A 13111-nucleotide genomic window follows, 5' to 3' on the forward strand; every position below is an offset into this window, starting at 1 on the left:
TGCAATGGTTGATCTGATATCTCATTTCAGGAAATGACACAAACCAGAACCCTGTATAAACCAAAAGCAAAGTGAGAATGCAAAGCAGAAACCAGTTTTTGTCTTAAATAACTCAAGGTCAGGTAAATTGAAACTACTGAATTAGTTTCTTGTTACAGTGGTTTTATGGTCAACCTTGACATGAGTAAAATACAGCCAAGACAAACACTGATTTGTCTCTGAAGGAATTCACATTCATGTGGAGGCAGACTGTAATTTCTCACAAAAAAATAAAAATAAAAGCGTTTATTTGTAACTTAGAGAGTCACTCTGAAATGTATTCGAGAGATAACATTTTGCAGGTCACACACTGAAAACATTTACATAAACATTTAAACTCGCTGCAATTTAATGTGAACTGAATACACTATTCTAGCAAAGTCTTTGATTTTAAAATAATCATAATCAAATAATCACTGAAAAGTGAACCACAAATAAAAGCACCTTTTGGAAAATGATTTTTTTTGTAACAACATTATCCTTCTACAGTTGGAAAACAAAAGTATTCATCCTCAAAATTATTTACCCAGTCTACAGAATGAGATTTACAGTAACATCATATATAATATAGCAGGAGCCAATGTTTACAGGTATGACAGTAAAAATGTCAATGAACAAAAATAACAGAAGGTCATATTGTTGGCATCACATGTATTAACTTTTCAGCTTATTCTATCCAAGAACTCCAACAATTTTATAAAGACATATCAGCAAAAGCAAAATAATTCAGTGTTATAAATAAGATAAAGAAAAAACAATGAATTATTACAATAATACTACTTAATGATAATGAAATAATAATAACAAAATGTAGGCATTTATACAACAAGCCCTAGTTTATAGACATAAAGGGATTCACTTTGAAGTGTTCACAGTGCATATTTTAATAGGCTATGGTACAGTAACTGTAGCCATAGTTATAGTCAAGGTTGAAAGTTTAAAAATTATAGTATAGATATTTTTTTCTTTCAAAGTATAGAATCTTTGGCTGTAATCTTTTTAAGAAACTAATTGTGACTCAACGTTGCATGCAAACCATAAACATACTGCAGTACCAATGGCACATCATCGCATATATAAATACTGTCTGTACAGCTTTCCTGTAGCTCAAACGGTAGAGGAACCCAAGGTCATGGGTTCAATTTCCAGGGAAAGCAAGAACTGATAAGAATGTAAAAATGTGTACCTTGAAATGTAAGTCGCTTTGGATAAAAGCATCTGCCAAAATGCATAAATGTAAAATGTGTAAAAAAAAAATAAATAAACCGATAGATGTCCAGCCCTAACCTTGATAATAGGCTGATGTGTAACAGTCTGTCAGCAGAAATATTTCATGAACCCTATGCTATGAGTTGCTCTGCTCCTCTTGCTCCTCACAGTTCCCAGCTTCTTCTCCCAGAGTTCCCATTTCACTGAATTCTCCTGTCCTCTGGTTCACTTCTATAATGATGTACTCAGGAGCAGGAATCCCTTTAGAATCTGCTGACTTTAGAAGAATAAGATATATATATATATATATATATTAAACAGTATCAGCCATTGTTGATTTTGGGTAATTTATCACATACATTTTATATACACAAACTCACCTGAGACTGTGTGCTGTCAGGTTTCCCTGAGATGTGGGAGAGGAAAAGAGTTTATAATTAGTTACAATTGATCAGTCTCAGATAAAGCACAGAGGCACCAAATGCAAAAGCCAGAATAATGGATGATTTCTATTTTTGCAGGCTCTCGGGTCTTATTTTCTTTTAGAGAACACTAGGAATGTACAGTACAAGATGTGTTGATCTCAATGTGAGTGTACAGATTAGAATCATTTCAACCTTCAAATTCATCATTATAGACCTTTTGTTCCTAGTAAATAACCTCCACAAACATGGACAAAACGAGAAGCATGTCACATATTAGATGTCACAAATGTCACAAATTAGAAAAAAATAAAAGCAATTTATCATTTAGGAGCAAGAACAAAACATATTAGATAGAAGAGAAAGAAATATATTTATTTATGTGTCACCTACACATTAGATAATATCACACACTGATAGCATGATAGTACAGACTGCTAAAGTCAATTCCAGTTCATACTCACAGTGTGCAAGCATGGATGAAATCAGCAGTGGTACAGTAAACAGCCACTCAGACGGAAAGACAACGACTCTCAAATCTCCCATCAGACGTTCACCATTAACTGTGGATGGAGATTCATTTTTAACAAACAGTATATGTTTTGATAATGAAATGATAGGCGTGTCAACTCACCTGCAGTCGTTATCACTTCTGTCATCAGTGCAACAGAGTTCACTAAAACAAGACCAGCTGATCCAAACAGGAACAACGTTTTGTGAAGATCTGTAGAGCAAAGTTAAATATAATAAATATAAAAAAAAAGTTGTAATGGATAAAAATGTGTATATATATGCTATACAGGCATTTAATATATATATATATATATATATATATATATATATATATATATATATATATATATATATATATATATAATTAAATGCCTGTATAGCATTTCCTGTCCAAATAAGGGGATTAACTTATGATAATCTTCAGTATCTTTTTTGCTTATAAAACTAAATTAGTGCTGCAGTGTCATATGAGTAAATGGCACAAACATGCACTAGATAGATGTATTGAACACTGTGTCACGTTTTGTGTTTGTTGTGTTATATCTTATCTTTCATAGAAATGCTTCAAAAAAACTTTTTTGAAAAAAAAGAGGTTTTTTTTCTCCTTAGATGTGTAGTTCGTTAAGGAATTCACACTTCACACACGATTGCCAGGCGATGGTGTGAAAATGGTGTGTATTGACGTCATCCCGCGATTGAATCATAACGTTTGATGTTCATTCATGTTTATTTCATGCTTATTTCATGCTAACTAGTAGTAAAGAGAAAGAGATGATTGGTTGACGTGCTGCTTTAACTGAGGCGCAACAGCGGTCTGTCACGACACATTAAAGAGCCGCAAAATGGTATTCATTGTTTGAATTCCTTAAAAAATGACATAATTTGAAAGTTGAGACTTTGTTTCATACGAAAAGCAACCTGCTCTTTCTTGTGTATATATATCTTGTGTTTCCATGTCCTCTTTGCTGAGTGAGAACATGATGTGTGGCGTGAGAGCAGCATGACTTATCAGACGTAGCAACAGTAACTAAGGGGGTCTTTGCTAAGGGTCAATTGTGAATAGGCTATGTGTACGAGTTTAAAATTTCAATAGCAATTCTTATTGGCAACAGTATAATAAACCTTGGAAAAATCAGACACTCATCCAGACCTAAAGCTTTGTTGATGAGAATGAAGCAGGAGGACAGAAAAACAACACATGAAGAAAGAAGACGATCAATACTTTACTCAGATAATGGACTGGGACTTCAGAAAATGCGAGCACCCACAATGCTTGAAGAATTCCTGCTACACAGACCAGTCCTGCACCCTCTGTCAATTAAAGATCAAGTCTTTATTAAAAAGCTGCAAAGTCTTATTTATTGGCCATGTTTAATAGAAATAACTAACTCGCTTAATATATTATAAAGCCAATGTTAAAAATGAACTTTTAGCAAAGACAGGTGTACACTTAGGCCCTGTTTAGAGTAGACCTGGTATTTTGTTTGATCGGATCACAAGTAAATGAGGGAGACACATTCCCGTTTACGCCTGTTTTTTTAATCAATCTCTTTTGACCACTTCTGTCCTGATTTCTTCGAGAAGAGGGTTTATGGGCGTGTAATGGACACAATAAGCTCACGCAATTTACATATTAACGGAGATGACGGGAAAACATATAGAAAGCATCAGCTTTATCTGACAGCCTCAAGACCAGCACAACACAGAGTGTGTGTTAGAAACCAGGAATGGTGAGCGAACATTGTGATTGGTGCATTTTTCGTCTTCCAACCAAACTTGGATCTTCAGCCGATAAAGTTTAAATCCCATCTGTCCAGCGCGCTTCCCATAATGTTTACACATTAAGTCAGTCGCGGAAAGTAGACTGTCTTTTGCAGCTGCTTAAACACATTTGACCATATGAGCGTTTACACTACGAAAGCAATCCGGTCTAATGCATTTTCAACTTTGGAAGTTGTTGAAAGTGGATAAACTCAAAAGGTTTTAGACCACTTTTACACCTGTATTTACCATCGTCCACTTGTGATCTGATCGAACAAAACACATCTTAATACCAAGTGTAAACAGGCCTTAGATACTTTTTACAAACATTTATAATTATTAGAAATATATTCGTACCTTTTTCATTTCTCAAGAGCATAATGTAAAAATACATCATCGATCCACTCATCAAAATCATCATTAACCATGTGAATTTATATAGACAAAGACCTAAAAAAGATGAAAGAAATAGTGAAAACATACCACGACTTTCAATAAAACCAAAATCTGTGACTGCCATAATTCAGATTAGCCTTTTGAAACAGCTTATATATAATGGAAACACTGAGTTTCCATTGAGGACCACTACTACCTTTTATTGATGCAGAGTGCAGAGAGACAGAACCAGCTCTGACACTTTAATGTGTACATTCAACAGTATTTAAATAAATAAAAAAATCACAATAAATAATGATACACGTATGATATGCATATATCTAATCCTTTATCATCTACTGATTTATTTTCATAGTCATAAAAGAGCAGGATATAATGTCTCATACTTACACCATCGATCTATCCTTTTGTTCATCGTTCTGTCACTAAAGTAATACATCCCAGGAAGTATAGGAAGAACTGTAATGATAAACACTAAAAAAGACAGAGATAGGTAGAGATATTCAATGAATTAATCTCAAGAAAATGTTATGGGATTACAGAACAGGGCATTGTCCACTGAGACACCACACTTAAATCATGTTTATCAGGCATTTCGTGAGACACAAGTGAATAGGGAAATAAATTACATATGAACATTCCTATGAAATATGAGATATTATTATGAAAATATTGCCAACTATTACACCCATTATTACACTTGATTTCATTACATGTTGCTCCAAGAAAGTATTAATTTGCAAATATAGATACATTGCGAAACTAATTTATAGGCATATTACCCACATATTGCATAAAGTAAAATGGTAAATCAATTCATTCCATTAGATATTTAATAACATAGTTGGGAATCATTTTTTTTTTTTTTTTTTTAAATCCTGAAACCTAAAAATTGATTGGCAAATGAAAAACAAACAAACATTATTTTTGCCTATACATGTAATTTCAGTCCTGGGGTCCTCTACAGAGGGCATAGCATACAATTTTTAAGAAAATATCATTAAAAAAAAAAAAATTCTCCCTTTTGTTTCTTACACTTTAAACAATGTAATGACAGGAAAAAAATACTAAAAACAAACAAACAAAAAAACTGGGTCATAAGAGGTTAATCACTTAATTTCTCAAAAGTGTTCTTGCTTACCAGCACCGGAGGCAAAACGAGTGTAGAGCAGAAGGGCGAGCGGCAATGAAGGCAGCAATGAAAAGCTACAAGTTGCTACAAGTGGCTGAACTTTACTGTACACCCTTCTGCATAACTTTCCAGAGCATGACAGCATCTTCTCTTTAGTTAACTCTATACAAAAATAAATAAATAAAAACAAATGTGAATTCAATTCAATATATAACAATGAATCTAAAATAAAAATCCTTCACTTACTGCATTTCACCAATAAGAAAATGTCCTAAAGAAATATGTTTTACCTCACCATCGTTTGAATGTCAGTTTAGAACTAATGTCAAATAATATGGGCATAAAACTCCAAGACCAATGCTGAAAAATACATTTTTTAATCAGAAGTGGTTGTGTAAATGATGGCAAAATAAATTTTAAGAGCTGAAATATGTTAATTGTACTAGATTGTACTGAGATTACTGAAGTTTTCTCTATAAAAATGCTAATGCTAAAAATGCTAAATGCTAAAAAAAAAACTGTTAATGTGTTTTCAACTGTGCATTTAAAGCAAGCTGAGGATGTTGGATAACCACTCACGCATGATGAAGAGGAGACACATCAGGACAAGTGTACAAAAGAAGATTGTTCTGATGACTGTGTCGGTGTCTTTGAAATGTTCAGCTAAAAGGACTGACACAGACATATATCATTAATTTAAACACTGGAGAAAGAACTTGGCGGATGAACAATCACAAATACACTACTTCTGTATTACAGCAGACAAAAACTAAATTATTGTCAGAAAATTAGGTGCAATTACAAAACAGCGACAAATAAAGGGGTTTTATATAAGAAAGGCTGTTATTTTACACTGTTGTAAAATGATTAGAATATTATTATGGTAGATATTACATTTCAAGACCAACAGTTTTTACCATTACAATAATCATTGTGGATTTACCTACCTGAATACATTACTGCCATAAATGCTGCATGATCAGCATGTGGAGTCATAATATACTTCAGAATTGTATCTGCAAAAAAAAAAAAAAAAAAAATAAAAAAAATCATGTAAAGCACTAAAACAGTATTAAACCAGAAATGTAATTTTTAGATGAATCCCTTTCAGTAAGAGAAATGTAAATAAATCTTAGTAGACATATATTATGTGAGTGTTATGTAGTATTTGATTTAAAAAACCAACCTGGAACAGCTGTGGCTAATGGTGTAACCCAAAATGACCTCAGAGGTCTCAGAATATAGAGCATACAGCAACAGACAGTCTCATACAAAGAACCTGAAACACATTATTTCTGTGATTAAAAAAATCACGAAGACAGTGAAGCAAGTCTAACAGACCATTTGTACAGTCCTTTTAAAACAATTAAGAGATACTGTACATTGACAGAACTTAATTAATTGTGATGTCTATGTTGTAATGTGAATGTAATTAGATCTTAGATAAAACAGTTCTGATGAAATACCTTCAATAACACACCAGATGATTGAAGCCAACAGCATAGTAATATTCAGGCAAAGGAAAAGAGAAACTTGAAGATACATCCTTGTGTCTACAGTGGAGAGATGCATACCAATTCCAGTAAGAAATTAAAATGAATTATACATTTTGTGAAGCCTGTTGAAGCCTAAAATACATATCCATTTCCTGGTCTGAAGCAAAAAAGCAGTGCAGAACCAAATGCAATAATACAGAGAATCAAGACCATTATGTGATCAACAGAGAAACCTGTGAAACACAGACATCAGTTACACAACGCATTATGTGACACTGTAAGCAACTAAACAGCTAAATGGAATTTTAGGGGTAAGATTACGATTAGGGTTCTATTAAGAATGTTTCTAAGTCAATGGTTCTCAATGATTTTTTTTTCTTCAGGACCCAAGTCTACATTGAGCATTTCTTTCATTGATCAAGTAAGGTACCCACAAAGGGACCAGGTGAAGAAAAAAAAATAATAGACAAAAATACGGTCAATGCTTATGCTTTCTCTCGCAAAATATTTCAAAAGCATTTAAATATATTTTTCCTCCCATAACATATTTTCCATCTCTTTAGGGGCTCTGTAATAAACAATGTCCAAAATGATTGATTGTACAAAATATAAACAAAAATTCAACCCTCCGTAACAATAATGTGACATGTAATAAAAAAACTTAATCAACTTATCTGTATTATTATTATTATTACCACAAAATGCATAGGCCCATTAATTAAATTTTAATTTAAATTTTTACAAAAACAAAATCCAGCATGTTTTACCATACACAGGCTACAGGTTTATCTAATTTCACATTTCTAAACTATTGTTTAGGGGTTCCTGTAAGATGAGGTGTGTGTGATCAGTTCCTTTAATTCTATGTATAACCACTTCTTCAAAGAGAATAAAATAATTAAAAACACAATTTTTCAGGTTACATTGTTTTCTGATTTATCTGTCGACTCACCCAGTCTCAAAAGAACCACAGTTGCATTGGCTGACAGTCCTCCAGCAAACACCTGAAACATGTAAACTCCTTTGTCCTCAGTTCTGACACTCTTCAGTCTGAGAGAGAAGTTTCCTTTGCGGATTTCATCAGTGAAGAACTCAACTCTGTCTCTGTATTGCTCATCTGATGAATCTGGAAAAGTCTCGTTGTTTTCATAGAGCAGAACCAGAATCTCTACATCTTCATCTGTTTTCCTCCATGAAACCTCTTCAATGTGTTCAGGTTTGATGTGAGAGTCTACAGAGCAGTTCAGAGTGACGTCCTCACCATCATATGCTGATATGGAGCGACTCGGTCCTGATACCAGCAGACGCTCTGAAAGAAAGAAGTGTTACAGAATAAAATATTACATACATTCAATAGCCTTGTTTTTGTTTTAAACAAATTTAAAGTAGGACTGAAATTATTCACACTCACCAACATCTATTATTTCAACTGAAGTTTTGTCAGCCACCTGTTGACTGTAAACTATACATCTGTAAACGCCTTTGTCTTCTGCTGTCAGATTGTCCAGGCGGAGGGAGAAGTTTCCATGTTGGATCTGATCAGTAAAGAAATGAGCTCTATCTTGATAATCCTGCTGCTGGACCTCTGCTCGACTCTCACCATCTTCATACAGATGAACCAGAGCCTCTGAGTCTGCTCTTCTCCATACAACTCTCAGTTTCTCCGTTAACGGTGTCTCAACATAACAGGGCAAAACCACTGAACCTCCCAGGGGAGCAACCAGTGGACCAGAACCTCGAACAATAAACTCCAGGGTACCTGTTTTTTTTTGTTGTTTTTTTTTTTTTTTTGAGAGAGAAATAAATGAAAAATAAATTGTTATTATTTGAGAAATAATACTGTCAGAGCTTTTAACAAAACTAATTTAAATTCAATTTATAAAAAAAATATAATCAGGCTGTGAATTACTCAGGGGTTTAAAGAGTCTTTTTATTTGAACAAAATACACAAATTAACAAGACATAAAGTAAGAGACCAAATGACACACATGCAAGAAAACAAGAACCCACAAACAAACAGCAAGATATATAGATATAGTAGTGTATTAAGGTACAGTTATAGTAAGATAACAGTGTGATATAAAATAAAGAATTATTTTTAATTAAAATTTTCGGGTGATTGATTGGTAATAATAACAATAGTAGGCTAGTAGTAGTTTAAAGGGTCTTTAAAAGTAGGCTACGTTTGTGCAAAACAAAAACAATTGCGTCAGACTCTCGCCTATTTCCGGAAATATCGACACAAGACATTTAAACATTTCAAAGGCTAAATGTTATTTGTGGTCGTAATGTCGAGTCAAGTGAAGAGACGCCGTACCACGGGGAAAAAAAAACAAAACATTTTTTTTAAATAGCCTAACCAGTTAGGCTACCACTTAGTTACCAAATACTTTTTTTTTGTGTGTGTGTGTGTTGCATTAAACCTAAACGTAGAAGACATAGGCTACATACCATCAGATATTACGAAGATGAGCATCAAAATAGAGTGCAGAAAGTCCATCTTCAAAATTTTTTTTGCCGAAACTCTCATCATTTTTGTTCATATACAGAAAAACATCTGATGGATCTCAGTGTCTCGTGAAGGCACATTGATTTCGATTTTGCGCTTGTTGTTTACCTAATGTGAGAAAGGAGGAAACTGAGAGAGAATAGAGGATGCGGTTAAATAAAAAAACATGTGACAAGCTGTCACGGGTTTAAATTGATGTAGGACTGTATCTATGTATGAGAAAACAATATGGGCAACCGTTTTCAAGAAAGATTTAGGATGTTAGAAAGATTAAAAGTTTGTTAACTTCTTAAATTTTGTTCAGTTAGTTTCAAGTTAAGTGACACTTAAAATATTAATAAACTGATTAGTAGCTACAAAAGAAAATAGCTATAAATAAATATAGTTCTTGATATAGTAATCTGGGATGATATTACACTGATAAAGAGTTACAAAACTGTAACTCATAGCCTATTAATAAGGATGAACTTTTGATTGATTTTATTGATTTTGACTGAAAAAAGTCTTGTAGTGCCATCTAGTGGTTAACAGAGGAATTCATAATAGAAGATCAAGTTTCATGCGAGAGCATCCTAAAACTCAAGAAATGAAAATAGTGATATTATCAATTCTACATAATACATTTGAAAATGTATTTATTTATTTTACACACGAATATTCTGCATTTACACCAATTACACTCGTGAAAAAATTATATCATCACACTCTTATCAGCACTCTTATCAGCTTCATGTCTGCTGCCATCATCTTATACCTTATAATGTCCTTTAGGTTTCCTGAGGCGGGACTGAATTCATTTAAGCAACATTAGATGCAGTCAGAGTCCAGAGTTTGGAATGATGCTGGACAAAAGCAGTGCAGCATCCAATGAGAATGTGAATAATGCCATAAAAAAACTGATAAGCTCAGAATGGCTCTAACGATGTTTTTATGCTTGTGTCAACATGCTCAAAAACTAGCCCGGTGTCACATTTGAGTGGAGGAGAGATACAGAGAAGAGTTTCATGGAGTCCTTCGCTATAAAGGCTGAGGAGGAGGTGTGGTAAAGTAATAAGAGACAGATTCAGTTTATGTCGTTTCATGTCCTTTACATCCTCATTCTGCAGTTTAAAAAAAAAAACTTTACCTTGCTATAAGTGCGCTGGACCTACTACTGAATGAAGAACGATGATGTTTGGACTATTGCAATGATTTGGTGTTAATCTGAAGGGGAAAAAAAGCATATTCATTTAAAAAAAAAAAAAAAAAAAAAAATTTTTAAGAACCTCTTGTGGAATGGAAAGGTTCCATGATCTTAAATGTTGTTTATGAAATCATATATGCCAATAAAGAACCTTTAATTTTTGCATATTAAAATATTATAAACACTGACTTCATGATTTTCTGTAAAGCTGCTTTAAAACAATGTGTATTGTGAAAAAAAATTAAAAAATAAATTTGACTTGACTATGAGGTCATGTTGTAATCATACATGCAGATGCAGGATGATTTAAGTGTGTTTGACCTTTGTGTGTTTGTGTGTATGTCTGCTCCTCCTCTTCCTGTAGCTGTTCATTATCCTTCTTTTGGTCATCCTGCATTTTATTTTACCATCTTTATGATCCATTTCTCCATTGATCTGTGGAAACTCCACAGATACGTCTGTCTTTCTGTTTTATATTAAACAAAACAAACTTTACGGATCTATGAACATTTATAGACCGCGTACCAGAGAACATAATAAAAGGAACACGTTACTTTGATAATGCAGCTCTGATTAAAGAGACAGTTCACCCAAAAATGAACTACCCTCATCATGTCTTTCCACATATCAAATATGAAAAAATGTTTTTTTTTTTTTTTTTTGGGGTGAACTATCCCTTTAAGACTTCCAAGTCAAGTGCAGACTGATTAGAAACCACAGTAATACTGAAATATGGATGATATGAAACTTCCTTTTCCTCCTTAACTGTCTGTCATTCTCTCCAACTTTCTGCTTTTAGTTTAGACTCAACTACCATTGCCCCTATGGAAACACATTTATGCCACATAAGAAATTGGTAATTCATAATTATGACTTGAAAAAAAAAAAAAATCAACATTATTACATAAAAACTTATGTAGTAAAAAAAATATGATCAATGAATTATGACAACATATGTTTTTACTTTGCTTTAACTCATCAAAATAAGTTAAGCAAGTTATTCAAACAAGTCAGTTTAATGTCATTTAAGTTGAAATGACTTAAACATCCAAGTTGATTGTACTTAAAAATTTAAAGGCAGCAACTTTTTTAAATGTAATTATGAGATGAAGGTTGACAAATTATTATTATTATTTTTTTTTACTTTTGTGTAATTTTAACTTTTTTTAAAATCTCATAATTATGACCTATGTCAAAATTGTGAGATAAAAGTCATAGTTATGTGAAAAAAAGTCAATTATGACTTTTGACGTTTTCTTAATTCCTCATGATAAAAAAATCATATATGACAAAAAATAATTTGTCACAATTTTGACTATTTTATGACTTTTAATCTAATAATTTTGACTTTTTATGTCAAAATATTGACTTCATAATTTAAATTCATAATTTAGACTTTATTCCCTCACAATTGTAATTTTTTATAAGATAAAAAGCATGCTTTGTGAAATTCATAGTTATGATATAAAAAAATCATAATTATGAGATAAACCATCAAAATTATGACATACTATTGACTAAATTTTTTTACCAAAATATTTCTGTCATAATTATGATTTTTTTTATATCAATTTCTTATGTAATGACTATCTCATAAGTTTAACTTAGTATGTCATAATTATAAGTCATAAGTCATAGTTAAAATAACATGTTAAAATTATGAATTATTATAGTATTATGACTTTTTCACAATGACTGACATAATTTCAACTTTTTTCTTATTATTTTGCCTTTTTAATCTTAAAATTATGAGTTTTTAATAGCATAGCTATTTATTATTTACCAAAGCATTATGTTTCTTATGTGGGAGAAATGGGTTTCCATACTTCTCCATGTAACTTATATAAATAAAAATAAAAAAAGGAAGGCATTGCAAGTGATTCATAGAGAAATCAGCACATGGATATTTGCTAAATGCCTAAATATACATCCAGCATAAACATGTCCAGTTTACTGAAAAAGCACCTCTGATTGATAACCTACTGTATAACCACTGCTGTAAAATGTCCTCTGCCTCAGATGTGTCTTGCCTTATGGGATTTAAGCTCAGCGTGTGATTTGTATTACTATTGTAGTTACTACCACTTAGACGTAATTTGTGCACTTTGACGCAAGTCACTTTGATAAGAGTCTGAATGGACCACTGATGTAACTGTGCTTTCAGAGTCTCACATCCAAAGATGCAAAGACATCATGGGGTTCAAATTGTGAGGAACATGCTCTTAAAGCCTGCCGATCACGGTACTGAAAACCATTCGAATAACTGAAAATTACATTCCTTATGCAACTGAAATAAATGCAATTGCCCTATTTATGATCTTAACTGACATCAAAGCTTTGTAAACTAACAAAAAACAAAGCATTTCTCTTTTACTGTACAGTAAACTTCATATTTGCTATGTGAAACTGGAATGCAGACATACACACCCTTGTCATTTCATTACACCAGTA

At 32.6% G+C, this 13111-nt stretch overlaps 2 protein-coding genes across 2 annotated transcripts in view; one reads left to right on the forward strand and one right to left on the reverse strand.

Moving 5' to 3' along the window:
• The window catches only part of mrps7 (mitochondrial ribosomal protein S7), a 154388-nt gene that overhangs the window by 66053 nt on the left and 75224 nt on the right, over positions 1-13111 (forward strand). The window lies entirely within an intron of this gene.
• LOC307171985 (uncharacterized protein) lies at positions 155-9592 on the reverse strand. The gene is made up of 15 exons (XM_079893963.1): positions 9420-9592; positions 8380-8727; positions 7921-8277; positions 6939-7025; positions 6659-6751; positions 6420-6488; positions 6052-6144; positions 5482-5634; positions 4731-4814; positions 4302-4394; positions 3411-3494; positions 2305-2394; positions 2135-2233; positions 1629-1654; positions 155-1525 (listed from the first exon to the last, which is right to left on the reverse strand). The coding sequence occupies exons 1-15, from the start codon at positions 9499-9501 to the stop codon at positions 1385-1387; spliced, it is 1899 nt and encodes a 632-aa protein (XP_079750089.1). The 5' UTR covers positions 9502-9592; the 3' UTR covers positions 155-1384.

Source organism: Squalius cephalus (genome assembly GCF_949319135.1).
Source record: "Squalius cephalus genome assembly, chromosome: 1".
In the NCBI taxonomy this organism is placed as follows: domain Eukaryota; kingdom Metazoa; phylum Chordata; class Actinopteri; order Cypriniformes; family Leuciscidae; genus Squalius; species Squalius cephalus.